The 26,008-nt window shown below is 40.9% G+C and overlaps 2 protein-coding genes across 5 annotated transcripts in view; one reads left to right on the top strand and one right to left on the bottom strand.

Moving 5' to 3' along the window:
• Positions 1–3,652: 3,652 nt before the first annotated feature.
• idh1 (isocitrate dehydrogenase (NADP(+)) 1) lies at positions 3,653–15,628 on the bottom strand. Of its 2 annotated transcripts, none has more exons than XM_012876359.3 (9): positions 15,499–15,628; positions 13,726–13,864; positions 9,637–9,928; positions 8,915–9,017; positions 5,545–5,722; positions 5,306–5,457; positions 5,076–5,216; positions 4,825–4,987; positions 3,653–4,574 (listed from the first exon to the last, which is right to left on the bottom strand). In XM_012876359.3, the coding sequence occupies exons 2-9, from the start codon at positions 13,845–13,847 to the stop codon at positions 4,481–4,483; spliced, it is 1,245 nt and encodes a 414-aa protein (XP_012731813.1). In that variant the 5' UTR covers positions 13,848–13,864; positions 15,499–15,628; the 3' UTR covers positions 3,653–4,480. The 2 variants fall into 2 exon arrangements, with proteins under 2 accessions (XP_012731813.1, XP_021179164.1); XM_021323489.2 differs by having other exon boundaries at positions 13,726–13,847.
• A 3,039-nt stretch (positions 15,629–18,667) lies between these two features.
• The window catches only part of kcnh3 (potassium voltage-gated channel, subfamily H (eag-related), member 3), a 310,900-nt gene continuing 303,559 nt past the window's right edge, over positions 18,668–26,008 (top strand). For all 3 annotated transcript variants that reach the window (XM_036138836.1, XM_021323493.2, XM_021323492.2), the window contains exon 1: positions 18,668–19,178. In XM_036138836.1, coding sequence (XP_035994729.1) covers positions 19,103–19,178 — 76 coding nt within the window. In that variant the 5' untranslated portion in view covers positions 18,668–19,102. The remainder of the gene's footprint in view (positions 19,179–26,008) is intronic.

Genomic DNA, 26,008 nt, shown 5'->3' with positions numbered 1-26,008 from the left:
TCTGCTGGACAAAATGTCAACACTACCCACTACTCTTTAGTTCAGGGTCACCCAGCTTTTTGAAACTGAGAGCTACCTTCACTGCTGTTGTGTCATACAAAGGGCTACCACTGACCTTTGAACTAGAGGTGTCAAGGTTCACCTTAACTGTAAGATAATAACATTTCTCATGCTTTGTTATAGATATTGTTATAGAGTTATTTTAAATCTATATAACTGCAAGTGTGGTTAAACAAGAAGAGTAATGGAATAAAATAATGTTTTGGTGGTGGTTTGTGTTTTTTTTAGAACAGGCTCGTAGGCACCACGTGTGGACCTCGAGGGCTACTTGGTGCTACGGCACTGCTTTAGTTCATTTCAGATTTTTTTTTGTATCGTTTTTTTATATATATATATATTTTTTTTCAATTCACATTATGTCCAGTTTGATTTGAAGAGAAGCCTGATTAAATGCAAGTATGTAATTTAAAGTCTTATTAAAAACTAACCTGATCAAAACTCCTCGCCTCTTTAGCAGTGTGTGTTTATAGCCTCGCCACACAATGACCTGCAGCATCATTTCAGTGAATTTACTGTTGTGTCCGGGCAGTATTAAAAAAGAGAGGACAGCTGATATTGTAATAAGACTGACTGAGTCAAGGGAGCAGAATATCTGCTTTAGAAGGTGGTGGTAATGGAAGGTATTCCTCTTTGGTTCTGTCTTCGTCACTAAAATGTAGGCAACACTCCCAGTCCCCGTTCCATAGATTCATAAGTTTAGACATTATAAAGTACAGAACTGGTCACCAGAGGTTTTACTTTAGGCTTTTCTACCCGAGAGCAGAATTCATGGTGCCATCCGTTAGGGCAAGTTATCTGGGTCCTGAAGGAACGAATCAGTCCACGACCCTTTCTGTCCCCCCCCCCCACACCCACATTATTAATATTATGATGGTCTTACTTGGAAATGCTTTCTTATATTTATGTCAGCTGTAACTGGATGCTCAGCATAAAAAAATATTAACTATTGTCAACAGAATAATTTCCTGAATAAGTCTACTAAAGTTTTTAGTGTTCTGAAGATGATTTTTAGGAGATGTGAGACAGGCCTTTTTTGTCAGCAGTGGTTTCATCCTTTCATCCCATGGAAGGCATTTTAACCCTGTCTCTTTCTAATTACTGTTTGACAATGAACTCTGTAGACCTTTAGATGTTTCTCTGGGTTCCTCTGTGACCTCATGGATGAACTGTTGATGCTCATCAACTGTCCAGGCCTGGTAAGGTTCACCACTGGTCAGGGTTTTCTCCATTTCTAGGTAAAGGCTCCTATCCTGGCATGATGATATCTTGGGATATTGTAGTCTTCTTCATGCTGTCAGGCAGCCTCTATTTAAGGTGATTTCCTTACTTGACCGGTTACGTAGTAAACTGGCCAACTACAGTTGAATTGTCTTGTTATTGAAAACTGCTTTATAAATAAACTTGCCTTGCCTTAAGTGTGGCGGGTAAAAGTGTTGGTAATCACAGTTAATACAGGGACACAGGGGACAAAATACCCCCGTTAACTTTTTCCCATAGTAAATAAAATGTATTTATTTAATGTAGGTTATCAGGAGTCAGATGTACAATAATCCAGAGGCAGCTGTGATCGTAGCTGGACACTTTAATAACGTAGAACTGAAAGCTGTCCTCCCCAAATTCATTAAGCTTCCGACCAGAGAGAACAGTACATTAGATCAGGCCTTCTGAAACATCCCAGGAGTGTATAAGGCTGCAGGATTGTCAGATCACATCTCTGTGGACCTGATCCCTGCATACAAACCATTCATCCATTTTCTAACACGTCTATCCCTTGTGGGGTCGCGAGGGGAGCTGGTGCCTATCTCCAGCTGTCAATGGGAGAGAAGCGGGGAACACCCTGGACAGGTGGCCAGTCCATCGCAGGCGTACAAACCACTGATCTGCAGAACCAGACCCGTTGTCAGAACTGTTCAGGTTTGGACTGAAGAGGCCTGCTCAGCTTTACAGGACTGCTTTGAACACACAGACTGGGAAGTGTTTAAAGAAGGTGCTGATCTGGAAGAATACATACCGGTAACATCTGTACTGTCCCATATTCACTCCTGCACTGATGTTGTCCTACTCACAGAGACAATGAGAGTGTTTCCTAACCAGAAACCATGGGTAGACATCACAGTGTGGTCCCTGCTGAAGGCCCAGGATGCAGCGTTCACATCAGGAGACAGACTGGCCTGCAGCAGGGCTAGATGTGAACTGAAAAAAGGCACCCAGAAGACAAAGCACAGGTACAAGCAGACCTCACTAGTTAACTAGTTGCCTAGTAGTAGTTGCAGTAGTGTGAATTTAATGTGAACTAGTTTACTAGTATACATTTATGACCTCACTTGTTAACTAGTTTGGACAAAGGATGCATCAACTAGTTAACTAGTGAGACTACTGCCATCACCTAGCTAGCTAGAAAGCAATTTATAGTTCACTAGTTAACTAGTGACATTGACCTACTGCAACTAGTTAACTAGTGAGACCCAAAAGCCTTCAACTAGCTGACTGGTATGCATTTTGGCCTTTACTAGTTAACTAGTGGGCATTTATGCTGTCACTAGTTAACTAGTGTGCACAAACATGGCTCACTAGTTAACTAGTTGACAAAAATGGATGTTGGCCTGATATCAAGATATCAGAATAAATGCTCAAGCGGCTAGCCAAATTATATAGAAGTTAACAAGTGGGAATTTGACATTCAGTAGTCAGCTAGTAAACATTTTGTACCTTACTAGTTGACTAGTAATATATAGAAGTCTTTTAACTAGTTAACTAGTGCACATTGCAATGTCCACTAGTTAACTAGTGAACATGCAGAGCATTACTAGTTAACTAGTACGATATGAAACATATGAACTAGTTAACTAGTGGGCATTTATGCTGTCACTAGTTAACTAGTGTGCACAAACATGGCTCACTAGTTAACTAGTTGACAAAAATGGATGTTGGCCTGATATCAAGATATCAGAATAAATGCTCAAGCGGCTAGCCAAATTACATAGAAGTTAACAAGTGGGAATTTGACATTCAGTAGTCAGCTAGTAAACATTTTGTACCTTACTAGTTGACTAGTAATATATAGAAGTCTTTTAACTAGTTAACTAGTGCACATTGCAATGTCCACTAGTTAACTAGTGAACATGCAGAGCATTACTAGTTAACTAGTACGATATGAAACATATGAACTAGTTAACTAGAGATAATTTGGGCCTTACTAGTTAACTAGTGGGCATTTTGGCTGTCACTAGTTAAGTAGTTCACAAAGAAATGGCTCACTAGTTAACTAGTGGGCAGAAATGGCTTGCATGTACATGGCAATTATGCCTGATATCAAGATATCAGAATAAATGCTCAATCGGCTTTCCATACTAGTCCCTCAGGGAGTGTCGTTGTTGGTCTGTGTGTTATGTGTAGGTGCATTCTGAGCCTCTTCATACAGCTTTATTATTTTTGTAACACGTAATGACAAGGCTTCTTGATATTATCTCATTACACTCTGAGACCTTGTGTGCGTTACTTTGTTTTCATCAATCAAAACACCATTATTAAGAGTATCATATTACTGATTTAAGACGCTAATAGCTATAATAAAAACAACCGATTTACAACCTTTTTCTTTGACAGGCTTACGTTTATTACATGAATGATTCTGCTGGTGGACATGCATCTACAGACACTACATCGAGAAAATGGCAAATAAATAAATCTCTTCACGAAGATCAGTTGAACAAAATCTTGAAGCAAATATTTAGTTGGACATATAAGAGTTTTTTTATTGGTAAGTAGTGTGTTTACAAACCATGTAAAAGAGTGAGCACTTTTAAAATCTGTGCAGTAGTCTGAGTTGCATAAAGAAAAGTTTCATGGAATGTGTCGTCACTCAGCTGAACGCTAAAAAATAAAAGTCTCATTAGTGAAAAGATTAGGGACTGTGCTCTGCTTTTCTGTCACTCAAACACCACAACGTTGCCTGAGGTATTCATAAGACACTACAAGGCAAAGGAGATGACCAGAATCCACTCATGATTTTGACACAAAACAAGTAAGGCAATGACGATCCAGAGGCTCCCTTACAGCTAGCTTACCCACCACCCAATCCGACGCAGATCAGCGGCATAGACTGACAGCAGGCGTCAGGGAGCTAGCGCAATCACAGTAAAAAAGGACACTGAGCCTTAAGGTCGGAGCCCATATTAGTTCCTGGAGACTGTTAATGTCTATGTGATGCGGTTTGTATAGAGCATTAGGGACAGTTGGTTCTTGTGGACAAGGCACCCTCCTTGATTAATAACACTTAGCTACTGCTAGGTTCTCCTGGAGTCCAGAACTCCACTCCTCCCTGCTTGTTGGCCAATAACTCCAGTTTCTGTAAAGATATCCCTGTTTGCATGAGCAACTGTGTGTGTCTGTGTGTAAGCGCTGCAGCCGGGAGGTGGGATCACAGTTTGGGTTGGTTGGCCAGCTTCAGCTTCAGGTTCTCTGCCAGCTTGTCCAGGAACTCAAAGGTGTTCAGGTAGTCGGCGCGGGTCACGCTGTAACAACAGATGAGAAGGCCATGGGTCCATCAGTACATCAAGATATTACCGGCAGAAAAGAGCCTCGGGACACACAGAGAAGCAGTCGGTGACTAGAACTAAACCGGAAACTAAACATCTTTTACCGATCGGTGGATGCAGCGTACCTAACCACAACAGGTTGCCCTGACATAACAGACTTAAGCAAATACCATGAAGTTTAAGTCTGGAATAAATGTGTTGGTAACGCATGACCGATGTGCCTTACTTTGGCATGCCTTTGATGCAGATAGCCAAGTCCTTGGTCATGAAACCAGCCTCGATGGTTTCGATGCAGACGGCCTCCAGAGCCTCGGCAAACACTCGTAGCTCAGCGTTTTTGTCCAGCTTTGCCCGGTGGAGCAGACCCCGCGTCCATGCGAAGATGGAGGCTGAAACAAACAGATCAACATCGTAAGGAAAGGTTTTGGTCAAAAAAAAGGAGGACACATATTTGTATTTAACAATTATGCCATCCACCTATAGGGTTGGTGGAGGTTTCTTTGCCCTGCTGATGCTGCCTGTAGTGGCGGGTCACGGTGCCGTGGGCGGCCTCGGCCTCCACCGTGCGTCCATCAGGACAGATCAGAACGCTGGTCATCATGCCCAAAGAACCGTACCCTGAAAAACAACCATCAGTCATGACCTTCAACCGGTGTGATAGGAGCAGAGCTTCCTTCATAGAGCATCAAACAGATCATTTCACCAACCTTGTGCCACAGAGTCCGACTGGACATCGCCATCATAGTTCTTGCAGGCCCAAATGAAACCTCCCTCTGATTTCAAGGCCTGAGCCACCATGTCGTCTATGAGTCGGTGCTCGTACCAGATACCTTTGGCCTCAAACTGGCTGCGATATTCCCTGAGAGAGCAGAGAATCCCCTTTCAGTTGTGCTCCAGTAGGCTTGGTGTTATGGCAGCATTATGTGAGGGGAATAAAAGGTCTCACTTCTCATAGATCTCCTGGAAGATGTCCTTGAAGCGACCATCGTACTTTTTCAGGATGGTGTTCTTGGTGCTGAGGTACAGAGGCCAGGCTTTGGACAGAGCCATCTGGAAGGAGCTGTGGGCGAAGTCTCGGATGGACGCGTCCGTGTTGTACATCCCCAAAGCCACGCCGCCTGTGCCTGGACGGACAAAACGACATGAACAGATCATACCGGATGTCCGAACACATCCAAAGCGAAGCAGATACAAAAGCTTTGAGCTGCCGTTGGGCTGGAAAAGTGCAGCAGAAATCTGTCCCAGTTATATCTGCTGGAACCCCGTTGGATTTCTGCTTGATGCTTTGATATCTGCACAGAGACATGTCCATTTGTCATAGTAAGCTTCTCTTTCAACCACAACAACACATTAGGCTGAAGAGGTAGAGAGAACTTTATTCAACATTTACACACCAATTAGAGATGAGAAATTATATTCTTTATGGTGATTGTGGGAGAAAAAAAAACATGAAACAAACTGATTTATTCTGGTGATGAAAGTGAAACAAACTGAGGATGTCTGATGTAACCAAAAACACCAGCAGATATGAAATTTATTAGAAAATATGACTGAAAGCAAGAAACTATGCAGCTCAGCAGTGCAATGTCATTACCTCCATGTGTTGGAGCTGCCAATTTAATAATAGGTACATTTGATTTGTAGAGCAGTGTGTCTGTAAGGACTCGGACTGTATGCCAATAAATATGTTGGCAGTAAAACAGATTTTTTTAAACACTTTTATCCCCATTGGGAAAAAAATTAATCAGCATAAAATGTGTTTCCTCTTTAAACCAGCTTTTTTTAAATGGTCTGCTTAATTGAAAAAGGATCATCTGAAACCAGTGGGTTAAAAACTGAAGTCCTAGAGGTTAAGTGAGGAAAAATTGAATAAATCCAACCCACAACATTTCAGTTGCAAGACAGCTACTCTACCTGCTGAGCCACAGTCGCCCCTGTTATGTCATCCATGTGGGCACGAGCCAGCGGTTCGCCTAACTGACGTCAGCACTTTTTCAGTGGTTATTTTCCTGCTGTGTACATAAATGTGATTCACATGCAATCTGTTTTCTCTGATTGACAGACCGGCTGTTTTAAATCTGAGAACAGTGGTAGAGATTTTAGTTTTTTACTTGATAAAAAGTAATGACATACTGATCATTTTTCACAGACTGTGTATGTAAGGTAGGTTAAAACAGCAAAAAACACGTCATGCAGGCATGTTTTTTGAATAATAACGTACCTAATTACAAGGTTTGAAGGAAATCTGAAGCTCTGCAGCACTTTGACTAGACCCCGCCGTGACGGTAACTCTCTGCCCAGGAGAGAGTTACATTTTCTAGCATTTAAAGGGCTCTGCTTGTTAAGCTAAAAAGATTTAGCACTTAAAGTAGTTGAAAAAAATTGTCCAAGGGCGTAATACATGGGTGTTTGTTTTCCTTAAAATGCCAGCACTAACTTTTTGTTAATCCGGTTCCAGCCAAACGAAGGTTTTGGATCACATCCAACCACAATTAAGCAAAAGCTATTAGAGGGTTTGACATTGCCCTGATAACAGACAGATGTACGAAGAGGGCGACGTACATACAGAACATACAAAGATTGTTTTGCAGTTCATGAGTTACATTTCCACATCTTCTCACTTTATATATTCTGTACAAACTTTATAGATTTTTCCTGTTTTTAAATACAATCTTCCAATTATTGTGGGAAACAGACATGCTCTAAACACTTTAATATATCAGAAGATGTTGGGGCTTGTATTTGAATTAAAACTTTATAGATTTTTAGTTGATTAGTTGAGTCTAATCAAGGAAGCTTTTGGATACCTCACAAATTTGTTTTCATGGGTGGCACCTAGTTTTCTTCAGAATTCTCTTTCAAATTAGCGACTCTTTCATAACTAGGTCTAACAAAAACACTAAAACTTTAAAATCAGTAGATTCATTTGCAAGATATTAATGTGCAAAACTAACATTTTTAGGTTGGTCCATGGTGGATTGAACATGGTACAGAAGATATCCATGTTTGTTATGAAACAATTTATTTTAGAATTACTCTTAGTCCCTCACTAGTGAACTTTATTTGTATCAACAGTAAATTGACAAGCAAATGGAGGACATTATAATAAAATAAAATAGGTATCAAAGACTGATAATACTTACTGTATACCAAGTGTTTTCTTGTCTAATGATTTGCCAAAAAGGGAAATGACACATTTAAGTTCCATGTTTTTCCAAGATATCGGTTTTGACTTAGTCAACTATGCTAAAATATTATATTATTATAATTAATCATTATATTCTTTTATCATTGCAACAGTATTGAAAAGACTGAGTATTTATCTTAGTACCAGTATGGAGTTTGAAATGTAGGATTGTGACAACCCTAATGGAACCTTTAATTAGGGCAGGGCAATACATTGATTGCATGCAATATTGAATACATGTTCAGCAAAATGTATTGTCAAAATACTCCAAAGAGGAAACCTTTTTGCCCTAAGAAGAGACTTTTTAAGTTATTCATTTACTTATTTTTTAAGTAGGTGTAAAGTTACACGAGTTAAGTGAAGCATGTTTTTAGATGTGTAATACAACTAGCAACAAATATTTTATGTTATATTTTTTATTATTTATAAGCATGTTGTAAAGCTCATAATATGTCGGGCTTTGAATTCAGGTCAACTCCGACATGAGATCATTGAAATAAAATTACGTTTTTTAAAATAATTTCAGCAATTTGTTTTTATGAAATAAAAAAGGGGAAGAAAATTGATTAATCGGATTTGGTTAAAATAAATCGAAGATTTTATTTTCAAGCCATGTCGCTCTGCCCTACCTTTAATGTTATAGCCTCCTAAATATTTGCAGTCTTTTATAATAGTAATATTGCACATATATCTATGGATCTATGCACTGCAAAAAGGGAACTAAAAATAAGTCAAATGTTCTTGAAATGAGAGCATTTGTCGTTGATTAGAGCAGATAAATAAGAGCTGCCAATGGAATGAGTATTTGGACCCCTAAAATAAGATCTTTAGATATACTGTCCTTGAAATAAGATGATTGAGATTAATTGTTGTTATTTTACATGGAAAAATCTTATTCCATTGGCAGATCATTTAAACTTGCCTGCTCATATCAAGGACAAATACACTAATTTCAAGAAAGTTTTACTTAGTTTTAGTTCCCTTTTTGCAGTGTGATGACTATTAAGATTTATTACATTGTGCCCCGCTGTGGTGAAGTCATCACTAGGATAGCTGGTTGTGAAATGGTCAGATCTTTGATATGATGTGTCGTGAGTTTAACTGCACTTCAAATTGACTTCCTTCTTACCTTCAAACTCGTGGATGACATATTTGACTGGCTCTCCGTTCGTGGGTGTGTAGATCATCTCTACCTTCCCAGGCCCAGGCACTACGAAGTCAGTTGCTTTGTACTGTGGGAAGAACGGCAAGGATGAGAGATTTAGCGCCACCAGTGGGTCGCAACAAGTTACAACACACTGAATGCCATGCTTTTCAAAAATTATGAGCATAGTTCAAAGCAAAGTTGATGCAACATCCATGAAGACCCCAGCAGACAGCCTCAGACGGAGTATTAAATGTACATCATGCCCCTGATAGCCTTTACGTAACCAACCCTTTTCTCACCTTTCACCTACACTTCTCCTCTGAACAGAACAGTTGACTTTGTCACTGAGCCGTGAGCTAACCTGTGGTCTAGATGTCTGGCAGTGCTGGCTTCAAGCGGGTCCAAAGAGCAGAGGATGAAATGTAATTATTTATCAGGAGTCTCCTGGCAACCCCGCAGTCTCTCATCCAACAGCGACCCTGTGTTGAGCTCTGCTCTTTGTGTGCTTTAGGAACAGATTTGCTAGTCTTTAAACAAGCTGCTTTACATTTCTTACAGCTAATAATATAATTCCTGCCTTCATTATGCTGCCAGTATCTCTTATGTTTTGGCTCCAACCATCTACACACTATGGGATTATTGTTATTCTGTGGAGTAACAATAATCCCCTTAGCCTGCATTACCAGCAGTGAGGTCTGGTTTACCTGGTCTCCGTGCGCATGCCTGCCGATGATGATGGGCTTCACCCAGCCGGACACCAGGCGGGGGATGTTTTTGCAGATGATGGCCTCCCTGAACACGGTGCCGCCGAGGATGTTACGGATAGTCCCGTTGGGCGAGCGCCACATCTTCTTCAGCTTGAACTCCTCCACGCGCTTCTCGTCCGGAGTGATGGTGGCACACTTGATCCCCACGCTGTAGCGCTGGACTGCCTTCGCTGCCTCAACTGTCACCTGGTCGTCTGTTGCATCTCGGTTCTCCATTCCGAGGTCAAAGCTGAGCAGGTGGGCACAAAAAAAAAAGTAAGCCAATAGTATGCAAAATGTGAAAAAAATGCAAAAGTCTACGCTGTCCCTACTGCTGTCCCTTGTACAGTCCATTGCTTAATGGACCATTACTTAACTATTTAAGCTGCAAGAGGGAAACCAACAATATATTGCAAGTAGTCGATGTTAATATGTTGCGATTTGTGTCCTTTGCTTGCTCCTTTTACTTACAACTTCCATACCATTTTTGCAAACAAAGCTCTATTGTAAAACCTACCTAGATGGTATTACATGCAACTGACAGATTTTCATAAGGATTACATTTTGGGTTTGCAGGAGCCCGGGTGGTTTGTTATGCAGCGGCTTAACAACAAATGGGGCGTATTCTTAACATGGAAACCTCCAGCATGTGGGTGTAGTCCTAAAAGCCATAGGCTCTGAAATTACAGTCATCTTTATCAGCTGTAGGACATCATCAGAGAGTCATCTGAAAGATAAGATGACCGTTTTGTAGGCACTGATCAGATAAACGTGTTACCTTTTCATAGGACAGCAGGGTGGAGTGCTTACAGCTGCCAATAAGCTTGCAGCATGTTTTATCCATCTAATATAGATTTGTGATGCTTTGATAAACTAAAAATGGAACCGGCACCAATAGTGGCTGCTTTGGTCCTTTAGTGCCCTAAGAAAACTGCAATCCAAGGTTCTGGTGTATTAAAAAAAGAGCAATAAAAGCAACAACACTGCTTTTGTGACTTATGCAACAACAACAATAATAATAATAATAATAATAATAATAATATTAATAAGCACATTAGGTTTTTACATTTCACAATGTCATTTTCCAGTTACTGAATGGATGAGCATTTTCATCATCCAGCTAAGAATACGATAATAAAATGGTCCCAACTCATACATTTTTGACTTGTGTTGAATTTATTTCTTCCCAATTATTTGTATTGAAACAGGTGGGAGAAAATCTTGAAGTTCTTTGTGATTGATCTCTTTTTTACAAAACAATCTATGATCTCCACTTCTTTCAACCAAATGTGGCCAAACTGGGCGCTCTAAGGCTTGAAAAAGGTGAAGGTATTTCAAATATCTGTACCACAGGCACAGATTGCTCACCTGTAAAGAGAACACTCTTGTTTGAGAATGGACGTTGTTTATGTTTGATTATAGCAAATTTAGCAGCAGCCCTGGAGCACTGACTCGCCAGGCAGCATGAGTCACTGTGTTACTTTGCTCTAAGACTGAATCGTAACTACAATGAATTTATTGTGTCACAAGACACAAACAACATGAATGAGAGGTGAAACTGAACATGAGCTTCCTGTCGACTGCAGAATAATTCCGCTCGCTCCATTCTGGAGCAATTTACAAGTCTTCCAAGAGCTGTCACAGCGTTCACATCAGGGACTATTACCACCCTGTTCCTCTCCGATGCTGCACTGTTAGAGTCTTTAATGAGGAAATGTGTGAAACACCTAGACACAAGCAATCGTTTGTCTGCTGAGATCGCTGGATAACCCAGAGCACTGCTCACGCATGGCCTCCAACAAACCTGTGAAACCAACACAACAAGCTCAGAATGCTCATCATTCCTTTATAGTATAAGCCTGAGTGCATTTGTCCGCACCCGCTGGCCTTGTTTGTAGTGACGACCTTTTACCTACTTTCCCCCTCCCCTTTACCCAGAAAGCCTACACAAAGCCACAAAACCCCCGATGAAGACTGAGAAAGGAGCAGGAGGGTCATCGCAAACATAAGTAACTGAAAACAAACACCAAATTGTATTCATTTTGTTTTTTAAATTTAAAAGCTGTTTTTTTTATTTGTCAATTAATTTTACTGAATCAGTAAATGAGTATCTGTTCCTTTTATGAACTGCTGTAAAACTGGAGAGTTAATACTACTAATGCACCAACCAAAACGGGCCAATTTTCCCTTTATCTCTTCTGTCTGATAATCTGCAAACCTGCAATTTATTACCCACAAATAATTGCATTAAATGTATCAAAACTCCAATCAAATTTGTACTTTCATGCACTTGGTTGATCTAATTGTTCCTTCATTTTCTGTTTGATTTCAAACTACCATCAACCGGCAGCACTTTTAATCCTGTCATGGTAAATGTTTGTTCCATTTAATTGATAAATTAAGCTAAAATGTACACAAATTAGTGGTTATATGTTTAAATTATTACATACAAATTATTATATACAAAATCCAAATCAGTGAAAAAAAGCCCAAGTGAGAATCAGCCAGTGAAAGCCCAACCGGTGCATCTCTAGCTATTACATGGCGTTACTTTTGCATCAGACACTTCCTCTACAAGGTCACACGCTTTCTGTGTTGAAATACCCGTTTCAACTGCGGTTTAAACATTTAAACTTGTGTTTACATGAGCTGTCTTGAAGTGTTGAGACTGGGGGGGGGGGGGGGGGGGGGTTCTCAAATCCGCTGCATCACTGGCTCTAAAAATGGAGCAAGCGAAACAGGTAAAGCAATGTTTACATCAAAATGTATCTTTTCAATTAATATCCTAGCTTCAGTTGCTGATTAAGAAATCCCATCCCAAAAATGATGTGCCTGATGTGTTAACATGGAAGGTCTGATTTCCACTGGGGAGAGACGAAAAAGCAATCTGACACCTCCCACCTGCTGCATTTAATGACCTTTATGCACTGGCAGATCATTGCTATTCTCTTTGAGAATAAGACACTGAGTTGAAAAAGAAAACAGTGATGTCCAAGAGCTTCTACAAACACCACATGAACGGCAATATTAGTGACTGTGAGGATGAAAACATTGAAAGCTGATGCCAACTTCACAAAAAAACGTCGCTCTATGCAAGCAAAGGCCAAACTAACTGCAAGTTTACTTTTTCATCCGCCCTACCTCTGACAGTTGCACGTTCTAGGAAACGATTTTGTGCAACAAGGTTAGTATGTACACACAATACTTTATCATAACGTTCAGGACGCGTTACGCAACAGATGATTAACTTTTATGATTTCATACAAAGAGCAGCGAGGAGCTCTTTTAAAAGCATGTGCATAAAGTCGCCAAAGAGTCTAAAAGGATCAGGGTGATGGAGACATAGATAACAGGAGCTTCGCAGAATATAAACAACATAAACAGTCTGATCAAACCCTCTTATCAGCACAAAATGTGTTAATTTAACAGAAAACTTTTCCAGTTTAAAAAACGGTTCCATCTATATTTAACAGCTTTGAACATTAATTAAAACGTAATCTCAACCCTTTAATGTTGTAATTTTTATGTCGTTATTTTTTTTTTTTTTCATTTTTCCAGGACTGAATGACACGTTAACGTTGTGCAACTGCAGCCGCACTTCCCACTGTCGCCAAGATAATCTCACCTTTAGAGCAAACCTTTCGTCAGGGTCAACTCTAAGTAATCAACTACAGTCATTTATGTTGTGCAATATCCAAACAGGTTGTGAAGTTGCCTTGCTTAAACTGAACTTAATGAAAACAAGCTCTACCAGACATGCAAGATCTGCAGGAACGGTCACTCCATCTCAATTGCATGCTTGTCTTGCTATGGGAGCTGCAACAAACATTAACTTTTGTCAACCTTTTAAACATTTTGCATGCCAACTGGGAAAAAAAGTGACTGTGTCAGATTCTTGAGTAATACGACCAATGAGCGCTGAATCATTAAAACTAATTAGTTCCAGACGCCCTATAAAATGGGTAGATACAAATACAGCAGCCTGCCAATGCAACGATGGCACCAACCTCTACGAGCTTCACAAGGAAGATGTTCAGTGGCCCTCACCTGTGCAGGTCCAGCTCCAGGTACGGGAAAATCAGCTTGTCCTTAATGAGCTCCCAGATGACCCGAGTCATCTCATCGCCCTGCATCTCCACCACGGAGCCGGCCTTGATCTTCTGAGACATCTTAACACAAACGCACACTGTGAAGAAAAAAACAACACAACAAATTTGGCTTTGTAGCAAACAAAACAACTTATTCTGACAATTTAAATTGACTTGCATCCTAATTAGGGATTCAAAGAGAAATCGGCTTGCTCTGGCCGGTTGGATGGCAGTTTAATCTTTTTCCAGTCAGTCAGGGCAGCAGACATGTGCTTCAACGACAGTCATACATGTTTAAAAATGACGTTATGAGTAGGTGGAAAAGCTGTTAGAAGCTGTAAGAGCGGAAGCGGTTTTCCTTCTGAAGCGTGTGTGCTGTACATTGGGGCTGCTAGAGCAGGGTTAGCCGTTAGTAGATATAGAAAACTGGACACAAAGCTGATCTGGTTCAAGTTTTAAAGAGTTCAATTCTGTCCATCATTGGAAATGATGGAAATCTTTTGGAAACTTCAGGGTTATAGAGGGGCTCTAGTTACTCTAGCAATAATTGGACCAGACAGCAATAATTAAAAACCGATCATTTAAATGCTCCTTAAATTTTCCTTTATAGCTATAATAAATGCTAATAAAATTGTCTAAAAATTTAAAAAGGTACAAAGTATTTTGTAATGTGACTTTATATAATTTTTGCAAATCAAAATGTATTGACACAGGTACGGTCCAATTGAATATTTTTTATTATTATTATTTGTAAATTTCCAGTGAGGCAGAGATACAGCTCTGTAGATTTGTGCTGTTTTTAAGAAATCCTTTTTGGATTTCTCAGCTTATTGTTGAAAAGGTCCAATGCTTCCGAAATGTTATGAGTTCAAACCGATATTAGCAGGTGGGAAATTCACAATAAATAAATAAATAAATAAAATCGGAAATCATCTCTGATTGGTGCATCTCTATTTAACATCTTCCGCATTAAAACAGAGGGATCAAACATTTGTCCTCTGTGAATTGTGCTTAGTGAGGAGCAGCCTAAACAGTGACTCGGCGTTTGATTTGCACCAGCAGACTTACTCCATAATAATAATCCTCTTACATAGGAAATCTTTTTAACAAGCCGTGTTACAACACGCTACAGTATATGGTTACGCAGCACATTGATGGATGCTAAAACAAACAAAATAAAAAAAAGAATAAAAACGTGAAAAAAACTGTCAGTATATGTAAAAATGTAACATTTGCAGCAAAACACCAAAGTTTGGGGGTTCTTGTGACGACATCCCTTATTTGGTATGCTGTTTTCAACGCTTCCGGGGCAGCTTCTTTATAGCAGAGAACAAGACAGACCGCTCAGACGGCTGAGAGAATCAGTTGATCCAGACTTAGAAAGTAAGAAGCATCGACAGAACCAGTTCGGCAGTAATTATTCTGTAAGTAACTCCATGAAACCCGAAACCAGGAAGGAGTCTTCTAAAGCTGCTTGTGGGCCTGGATACGCTAGCTGCACCCGTCCATGAAAAGGACCAGGACACCAGGCTGTACTCTGCTTTCGGAAACACAAGCTTTAGAAAACATTTAGTCGTAACTCGTAACGTCACGCCTCTTTTCGGTGTGCAGAACATTGAGTTTAAGCGTTAGCAACAAAACAGGAAGATAGGGCACGAAACGTAAGCTCGCTTCCCTGTGGCCCGATATTATATAACTTTGCAGCAACTATCATTTCGATGCAAGCGCTTACCTTCTGTTTAAGAATAACAGTGCACCACAGGACCAGAGATGAGATTAGGAACCGGACAGACTGATGTTCGGACCGAGGTGACAGCGGATCAGGCAGCTCCAGCAGAGCCGGCTTGTACCGCCCTCCCCCGTCATTAATGAGATGTTTGACCAATCACATAAGAGCTCACAACCGCGTCCTTTCCAATCAGATAAGCCCACACGACAGGAGGGGTAACTTCAACTCCCTGATTGGTCCGGGTGATAAATCACAAACTTGGGCGCGTCTACGTCCTGAATTGTCAGTGTCACGTGACGGAGACACTGCGCGATGGAAGTAAAACAGGAAAACATTGTGATAAAAATATTTTCTCTTTAGATTCTCTTTTGTGTTCAGTTTTTTATTAATTCCCCTCCTTGTCTGTCTCATTTTCACAATTTACCCTTGAAAATGAAATATGTTCTTCTGTAATTAGTTTTTCAGTCATTTTGTTTGAAAAGGAACGAAACAAAATCACAATGATTATTTGTGGCTTCAGTCCACAAAAGGTGGACAAAACCACAACAGAATGAACACATTAATTCAACCAAGCGAAGCAGATCCAAGAGTTAATTGTGGGTGACTATCTCCGGACAGAGAACCCTGCTAACAGAACCGACTCCAAAGTCAAGATATAAAAAAGAGGCAAATTGCAGTTTTTGATCAAACAACCAACGATATAATCAAATAAGTGGTGCAAACCTAAAGAACTACGCTGCAAACAACAAACCAACTTTTCTGACCCACATTTAGCTGAGTCACACAGTAAAAGCTGATGCTCTGAGCCCACTGCTGCACTTCACTGACCCTGTTCCACACCCTTGTGTTGTACATGTACATGTTGTACTTACTCAAATGCATTTCACTATAGTAAAGACAAGTTTTGAATAACGAAGAATAACACTTCTACAAACCTTGTTTTAAAAATTAAATCAATGGATGAATCAGCTGACGTGTTAGTATAACACAGGGGTCCTCTGTGGAGAACAGAGAAAAACCCACATTAGCCATACAAAATAAAATTGATTTCACTGTTTTGGGAAGCTCTTTCTGAATGATCTACACATCATTACAAATCAGATTTCTTGTGTCCAGAGGGGAAACACATGCTTCAGAAACCTATGCATTATGCAATGTGTCCACGTAACAGTTTCTGAGGGTGGAGTTACTTGACTGGGAATGAATGGGTGACTTTTGCCCTAAATGCTGCACACAGTCATATTCAAGACTCCAGTCTATCATTGAGAAGTTATTTTATTCCACAAGTGAAACATGTCACAAAGATTAATTACATGCAAACTGATTTTTTTCAGTATTTATTTCAGTTTATTTGTGATGGTTTTCTGCTTACGATAATAAAAACATGACATTTAAGATTGGAGTATTACTTAAAGGCAAAAAAACAAAAAACATTTTCGATATAGAAGTGTGGATTTAATGAAACCTATTTTAATCCCAAATCAAAAGCAGTTGTTTTCAAAAGTTAATTTTATTCTGTCAAGCGAACCTTGTTGGAAAGCATTCAAATTTATTGAATAGGACTGGAAGTATATACACCCAATTATAATGCTTTAAATGTTCTTTACTAAGTTGTACATCTACCACATACCTTCTAGTATTCGTAAAAGATCTTCTGGTTTAAATATGATTGTGGTATTTGACCACCGTTCTTTGCCAAATCCATTTAAACCTGTTGGTCTTCTCATAGGCTGCACAGTGGTGCAATTGGTAGCACTATTTGCTTACAGCAAAAAGGTCATGGGTTCAAATCCTGGCCTGGTACCTGCATGGAGTTTTCTCCTACCAGGCGTTTACACAGTCCAAAAACAGAACTATTTGGTTTATTGGACCCTCTGAACTGCCTTTAGGATTGAGGTTGTGTGTGCATGTTTGGTTGTCCTGTAATGGACTGGTGCCCTCTCCAGGGTCTACCCCGCCTCTCGCCCAGCGACCTCTGACGATAGGCACCAGCCAACATATGACCCTGCACAGTTAAGTGAGTATATATGACAAATGGAGGGTGTCCTGGCACAGCCCCAGCTTTTAGGCAAATTTTCAACTGGGTTGAGTTTGTGGCCATGGGAAGTCATTCGAGCAGTTTTCATGTTAGCCTGCTTAATATATTCCAAAACCATTTTTGAAGTGTGTTTGTCATTTTTGGAACACCCAATTAGTTCACCATAACCCCGCTCACCCAAAAATTATTTAGAGGAGTAAGGGTGTGGATGTCAAGTCTGATCTGTAAAAATATATAAATCTGTTTTGCAGTCACTTGAACATGAATCAGAACCAGAATCAGAGCCAGAGGTGAGTGGTGGCGTAGTAGTAGGCGGACTCAGGGGCGTCATATAGGTTAGGACAGTTTGGACCAAACAGGTGGACCAAACTGGAGCTGAAAATTCAGCTCAGGGCCTCTCACAACTCTGAGCCAGCTGCGTGTCCACATTAAAAACCCGACCAGTGCAACCATGTCCTGCATGTGAAATTCCCTGCAGCTGAATGCTGTAAAAGCATTCGCTGCTGAAGCCAGAACAATTCAAACAAAACATCAAGAACTGTAACAAAAAAAACAAAACAATATTCGGAGATCCATGCCCCTGTTCGTAACTTATGAGTGCAAATGCGATCACTAAACCGTCTAAGACATAATCTACCACAAGATGGCGCAATGTGACTTGTCCTTGAAGTCGGATCGTCTCTCTGTCCATGCGCCCGCATTTCTAATGTGAGGCTGAGGAGGAGAGCCGAAGACGAAACAAAGGACCACCAGAATCTATTCTTTTCGACTTTTTCAGTCACTCTTACAATGTCAGCGTTAACGTCAATGTAATTATTCCATGTTAATACACTTTCAGACAGGAACTTAGTGGCAGTTGATAGTTTGCCTTCACCTAAAAAAATTTAATTGTATTTTATAACACCCTTCTTGGCTTTTTGTAAATGGCCATTCCTCGGCCTCTCTGAAAGGTTCTGGGATTCGAATTAGGTTTTCCAGAGTCATGTGTTGGTCAAATGAGGAAAAAGGCTACCGGCTTCCCAAAGCACGATCTTCTTTGTTGTCTCCCATCTCCACTTTGCAAAAAGGACTAGGACTTGGCAAAAAACCTGAAAGGCGTCATGTGACACGCAGTTGTGGCAAGATAACCACGCAACGAACGAGAGGGAGAGAGAGGGAGGGCCGAGGAGGAGCCTGCTGCTATAAGATGCACTCAGCGCACCATCAGCACCAAAACTTACAGTTTGCCCATCCATCCTCATCTCTCTCTCTTTCTCTCTCTCTCACTCCGCCTCTCCAGCGCGCACACGCACACCCTGGCTGTTTTCATTTGTTTACTCCCTCCTCACCCCTTGGAGGGCGAACAGGTGCGTCCCTGGGTTACAGCTCGCTCTCGGCTGACTTGATTATGGTCACAGCCCCCGCGGTGCCAAGGTGGAGCCACAGCGCGTATCTCGGATCGGTGCGCTTCTCCAGGGGCTGGGATGCGCACCGGGCACCTCTCGCTTTCTGCCGAGTTTTGGGTCTGAGGAGGAGTCCAGCTCTGCCCCCGGGCGCAGAGGCAGGAGGAGCCAGTCAACCCGGAGCAGGATGCCGGTGATGAGAGGGCTGCTTGCCCCACAGAACACCTTCCTGGACACCATAGCCACTCGCTTCGATGGCACCCGTGAGTAACCAGCTCCTACCTTTGTTGTGATCCTTTCTTTCTCGCTCTGAAATATTAACTGATTTGGGATCGCAGCAAGAAGCCGCATTTTTATTCTCTTTTGTTCTACATATATCAGGTTGGGATTATTTTACAGATTCGTCATGAAAAGTTTAAAGCCTGTCAACTCGTAAACTTAAAGGAGCCCGTTATGATTCCCAAAGTTGTGAAAATGACACATTTTCTCCATGCCCTGAGTTTCACAATGATTGGGATGCAAACAGGTTTTCCAGATGCATCACAGAGTTCAGCTGGTAATACTTGGCATGGCCCTGTTATCGGTGTCAAACTGGACCACGGTTTGATAATTAACATGTTCCATCATAACGCTCCTATGGTTTAAATATGTTTTAGTGAGATGCCAAAGTGCCGGAGTGTGTATGACTGTAAAATAAGGCTTGATGGAGCATACAGTACAGTGCTGCACCTCCCCCACCTGTTGTTGTGCAAGGCTGCACAGCTGACTGAACGAAGGGTGCAGAGTAACATATCAGTAGTACTGGAAGTATGTCAGAAACTCATTCCTATGATTTTCCATAAAACAATCCCCTCCATGTGTATTTGGTGACGTATGTGCCAAAGCAATCGTTTTTCAGATTTGTTTTCCATCAGAAATGCCCCGGATCTGACTGGCTACAGCCTGGCGGACAGGCTACAGGAGCAGATAGCCTTGCAAACGAACCTGCTAATATCAGTGTGTCATATTCCCAGTGTTATTATGAAAGAACAGCTAAGTAGAATATTATTCTGTGCATTGAGACTTTTGACCCAAAAATGTGAACAAAACGTAGTTGGTGCTTATTCTAAACGTTTGGCATAGTCCATACCGAGGAAAAAGGGATGGATTAAATGCAGGGGGAACGTTTCACTTGAATGTATGCTGCAGTTATAAATAAAGATTATTGTTATTTATGGAAATTCAGAATGAGAAGAAATAAATGTAACCTAAATATAATAGTGGTAACTTGTTGCAATATGTTTGCAACTGGAAGAATAATTGTTGCTTTTCCTTTTTTAAGAAAAGTGCTTAGATAAATGTATACTTTATTTTTTTAAACCTTTTTGTGTAAATATTGTGATACTATAAAACCATGATATTTTGACTCAAGGCTATCCCACTATGAGGACTCCATACTCAGTCATGATCGTGCTGGCCTCATAGATCAGCAGTGTATATGCCAACTGAATGCAACTCTGTACCACTTTCTTGAATATAAACACGCTATCATCTACTCTTTTTATGTCTCGATCTACCTTTTCTTCTTCTAAATGTATTCAGTCGGCAGGCTTCTTTTGTCTCTTCATGTCAGCCAGTGAAATCAGACGGTTTAAAGTTCACAATGTGCGGCCCACTCAGTGCTTTTCTCACTCTTCCCAGCCAGAAGGGCAGTCATAACTCCTTCTGTTATTCTGATTTGCATTTTATTACACGGCTTACTTAAAGCTGCTAGCCAGGCGTTTCTGTACAACCAGTCAGAGCCACTTCAGCTCCAGTTTGTCACCTAAAGAACAACACGTCGCTGTCAGTCTTTCTCTCTGTTTTACTCTCTTGTTGTGAATTGTTCAACGGAGATCTAATCTATGCTCCACAAAACAAGCTTCATATGCATCATGCAATTCATAATGGAACAGATTACAGTGCTTTTACGTACACTGATATGCACTTAAAAGGTTTCTCTTTATTCACATGTTTTCATTCCGTTTTTTCCTTTAAAGGCGTTTACCTCTATTGTGAGTGGCTGCAGTAAAAACCTTTCGGCTGTATTTGAGAACACTGCAAAGATATCAGTAAAATTTCAGGGAAAACAATAAAAACCCGTGGAAGTGAACCCAGGAGGACTGAAATGGAGCTTGAATGTTTCAGAATCTATGTTGAAATCCGTCAAAAGTCCCCAGTGGGCCATGTGTTTACTAACCCCTGATTCATGAGCCTCCTGCGATGTCATCAACACAAATACTCACAAAGCAGAGTTAGGGCTCTTCTTTCCCTCCTTCTTCACACTCTATTAAGAAATGTTGTTTTTATGGAATCCTACAGTGGACATCTCTACCTCATGATGACCCAACCGCATTTATACTGTCGGTTTAGATTCGTTACCGCGGTGTGTTTTGTCTTTGAGACAAGACAGCTGAGGTGATGCTGGAAACAGAGAGGCAGGATCCCCAGACTATGTTCTTCTTTCTTCCTTTCCTTCTTTTGGCGAGGGTGTCTTGTGAGCAGATGCGATGAGCAGCCCGCGTGTGTTTGGACCCATGCTGGGTGGGTGGGCGGGCGAGAGATGCTTATATACCACGTCCGAGGCGGTTTGTCTCTCCTTCTGTGTGAAATATTCAGGGTGAGGGGATGTTTCTGACTGCCAGTGTCTCCCCTTAAACCAGTTATGTGTGACAGTGCGGCGGAAAAGATTATGGGAGCGGGAAGGAAGTGAAAGACAGATCCAGATCTCGCTCAAGGATTTACCAAGTCTTTCGTTTTGCACAAGCAAAAGCAAACCAACCAGCAGCAGCACATTTAAATGTGCTCACTTTGAAAGGCAAAGTGACTTGTTAAAGAGAAGAAAAAGAAACACGCAGGACACGTGCTTCATTATCCCTCTGTGATGCAACATGTCATATGCCAGGCTATAAATACTGCATTATTCATTAGAAAGGGTTGTAAACATGCGCTCCTCACACCAACGGAGACACAGAAATCCTTAAGATGCCCGTTCACGTTCTGTGCATCAGTCTATAGTGGAAGGGGGTCTGAGCGGGGCTATTCTTCTCTGAGCGCGGCCCCTCCACTCGCCGAGGTGTGATAATTACACATTTTCAGCAGTGCATGCGCAGTTATTGTAATTAACACGAAAGGGTGTCAAGAATTCATCCCAGCGTTTTTTTTTTTGTTTTTTTTGGGGGGGTTGTTGGAGGAGGGACAGTTCAGGGAGGGTGTGATGAGACGCTATGGGGGCAGGGCAGGTGCTGGTGGATGGAGGAGGGGGATGACAGGGTATTTCTTATTTGCATATACAAATCCATTTCTGTTCCACCAGTGACAAAAGGTGTGTTCCCGTGTGCTTTTAAACGCTGTAAGATTAGCTCCTCGTTAAATCACACACGCTGGTGAGAATGGATGAGAGGGCCCGTTATCGGCCAGCCTTCGGATGCGACCGACGCTTTGAGCCTCGTGCTGTGGATGTGCTTTTCCTGAAATATATTTTTGTTTGCAGTTTGATTCAGATGGGAACTAGGATTAATCTAAAAAGCTATTCATCTCCGGCACTTTCCTGCCTGAAAGCACTGCATTTGCTGTTGTTAAGACTATCATCTGCTTTATCTGGCTGTGCTGCTGCTTTTAGATGACTGAACATAAAGTCTAGCTATAACTCAGGTGTTTCCCTCAGAAATGTCTCTGATCCTTGAGTTTTAAGTAGAAGAACCAAAACAGGTCAATTAGGGTCAAGTACACTTTCTAGACCTCCCTTTCCTTTCAACCCTAACTCAGTGCTTTAAGAGACAAAAACTAAACTTGAAAGGATGTTTTCACACCACCAGCTGTATTGTATTTCATTAGGTAACAACATAATAGACCAACACAAAACAGTGCTTACTTGGGACAACAGTGGCACAGGAGTTGGGGAGTTGTTGGGGAGTTTTTCCTGTAATTGGCGGGTTGCTGGTTCAATCCCCCGCTCTGATCTTGGACATGACATGGGTCAGAGGGCCCAGTGGTGGTGATGTATGGCAGCCTCACCTCTGTCAGCTGCCCCCAGGGCAGCTGTGGCTACTAAGATAGCTCACCACCATCAGGGTGTGAATGTGTATAAAATTATCTTTTCCTGGTCAAACAGTGTCTTGTTTCTAATGTTCTTCAGTTAAATATGAAGAAACAGGCCACATTACAATTCTTGTAATCAAGAATTAAAATTATTTATCAAATATTTTTTTTAAAATGATGAAAAAATAGCTTTGATGGGTATTGGATCATTAGATCCTACTAGACTTAATCTGAATATATACGGAAGTGGAGCTACATAACTTTTCTTTGTCTATTGGTTTACCCTGTAGGGTTGTTTGAGTTAAAGACTTCAGACAATGAAAGGACTCTTCACTTAACTTGTAAAATGAGCAAAAAATGTTCTCGCTCAGCTGCAAGTGCACGCATACACACATACACACGCACATACACGTAGATGTCAAACAGGTAGACTTTGATTCTTGTTGAAGTGCTGTATCACACTGCAGTCAGACATCACAGCTTCTGAATCATACACTTGGAGGAAGGTTATTATTTATAGCTCCCTCTCATGCTGTCGCCAACACCTTTCTGAACCGCACTCAAAAGAGAGCACACCTTGCATGAGCATCGTGTGAAGACAAAACTTAACAAACTACTAAAACTTTAATGAATTTGTCTCATATTTTTTTTAAATTTTCAAATAAGAGGATTTCTAGAGCTTAGTTTTGTTAGTCTGAGTTTGTCAAAATACACAAAATACACAAACAAATTTGAAGCAGGGTGGGCAGTGAGAACACAACAACATAAACCTCACAATAGCCCAATCAGTCTTTGGTTGGAGCTGTGCTGTACAGCGAAGGCGGCATCTGTGTGGGAGTCAATTGGTCCTATTAATTGAGTGGGCCATGGCCTGGTCTTAATCAGGTTAGGGCCTGAGCCTGCTCATCACAAGGACATGTTGGGCAGAAGCTCCCAGCAGTCTGCCAGCAGCCTCTCTTCCTCTCAGGCTTCATTTTCATCTAAGAGGAGAGGCAAGACAGGCCGGCAAAATGATTCCTCTGACCTTTGCTGGTCAGGGAAAAGAGTGGCCATGTTTTGTTTAAAAACAAGAAACAGAAAAATAATACAAAGCACTTCTTTTTTTAAAGCATTATATTTTCAGAGTATTGTTGTACCTGCTTTATCAAAAATAAAATGTGTTTGTAGTTTTCTAAATGCAATATGTCTTTGTTAACTTTTCCTCAATGGTGAGAAGCTTCAGTTCCAACTGAATGAATCCCATCCAGGAGGACTGGCTAGAATCAGGGTCGCAACGAGATCTTGACACCTTACCATCTGGAGACGCCACAATATTTCCTGTCTAAGCGAAGTCTGTCTTTCAAAGAACTGCTGCTTTAGTCTAAGCTGCTGTCACGAGTATCTATGCTGGAGACGACGGTTTTGAAGTAAAAAGGAAAGTAGTTCTGAAAATGTTGTCCGTATTGATAACATACGGTTACTAAAGTACCAAACAAGCTCCGATAGCTTTAACGTTATTCATGTGGCGGCAGTTTAATGCTCAGTGGAAAAAAGAAACTGTGATTGATTAGAAGAAGAAAAAAAAATTGTAATTTGTTAGCACTGTTACTGTTACCCAGAGTAGCTAATTGTTAGTTGCTAATTATGCTAATGCTAGCATTAGTTTAACAGCTACCTATCAGTGCTTAAGGGTAACTAAACCCCAAATCAACTTTTTCTTTTTGCTAATAAAAGATATACCTGGGTGTCTTATAGGTCTAGCTACATACCCTGGTTATTATTTGGACAGTTTACTGCACATTTGTTGAAATTATGATTTTGTGTCCAAAGCCATCTGGGTGGTACCCTCCTCGGGTTTAACAACTGTCTTGGATTGAATTTCAAATCAGTGTTGCTACTGGTTCCCTCTGTAGGGAGTAAGAATTTGAATAATGATGTTTGCTGTCCTTCTAACGATATTCAGGTTAATTATTTATTTTAGATTTATTTAGCATTTATTAAGCTTTTAGTAGTTGCCCAAACCACGCTCAGCCCTACCTCCACATGTTTCCTGGTCTGCCGGGCACCGCCTCCTCTTTGGACATTTTTGAAAGATGAGATTGGGCGGAGTAAGGCTCTGGTACAGGGAAGAGGTACACTTTAACAAAAAAGATTTTAAAGTACAGTTTGAAATGTGTGACATTTTTATTCAATAAATGCTTTTTTGACATTATGAGTAATATGCATTGAGGCAAGCATGAACACAGCAGTGCATACACTGGTAAAACCTGGACTTAATAATTCTTCACTTACAAACTGTTTTTTTGTGAAAACAGGGCTATTTGGATTCCTAAAATCGTGTTTAATTCTTGTAGCATACGATTGTGTACTATTTAATTTAATCTCTAGAATTGTCACACATTATTATAGGAGATGCTCTTACGATAAATATTTATTTTTGATCATCACACATAATACTTAGCTACAAAGCCTTTTTTTAAGTGAGTGTGTTTCAATCTGTCTCTTTCTGAGGGCTGCAAAGTGTCAAATTATCTGACTTCCCTCCCTTCTCCTCCCCTCAGCCCTCCCTCTTGTTCATTAGTTGCCACCCATCCCATTTTTTTGTTTTGAGTGTGCACCTGTGTGCACACAATAAGTGAGAAAATGAGTGTAAACGTGTACTGGGAGGAAAACTGTCACCACTTTCCTGTGCCTGGGAGGTTTACCTGTGCAGATCGGTGCCTGTGTGTGTTTGACAGCAGAGATGCACGGCGAGGCATTGTTGTGCCTCAGGTGTGTGGTTTCCCTGTGGCGCTTTGTGCTTAACCCCCTCACCGCCCACACCCCTGGCTTCCAGTCCTGCAGGAGCAGATGTAATGATAGGCCTAATAATGCCTGGGCCTGGCTGTCCTTCTCCATGCAAGCAGCACTCATTATGTTTCACACTACAGAAAACAACCAAGAGTTTAAAACTGTGCTACTCATGAAACGTGTATTATATATGATCTGTGGATAAAATGTTATGCTAATGAGTTTGAAGTGCCATGTTCACCATGGCTACCCTCCTGAGTAAATA

The sequence above is a fragment of the Fundulus heteroclitus genome, chromosome 7 (genome assembly GCF_011125445.2).
Source record: "Fundulus heteroclitus isolate FHET01 chromosome 7, MU-UCD_Fhet_4.1, whole genome shotgun sequence".
NCBI classification, from domain to species: Eukaryota; Metazoa; Chordata; class Actinopteri; order Cyprinodontiformes; family Fundulidae; genus Fundulus; species Fundulus heteroclitus.
Note: the sequence above shows the minus strand (reverse complement) of the source record. Positions and strands in the feature narration are given on the sequence as shown.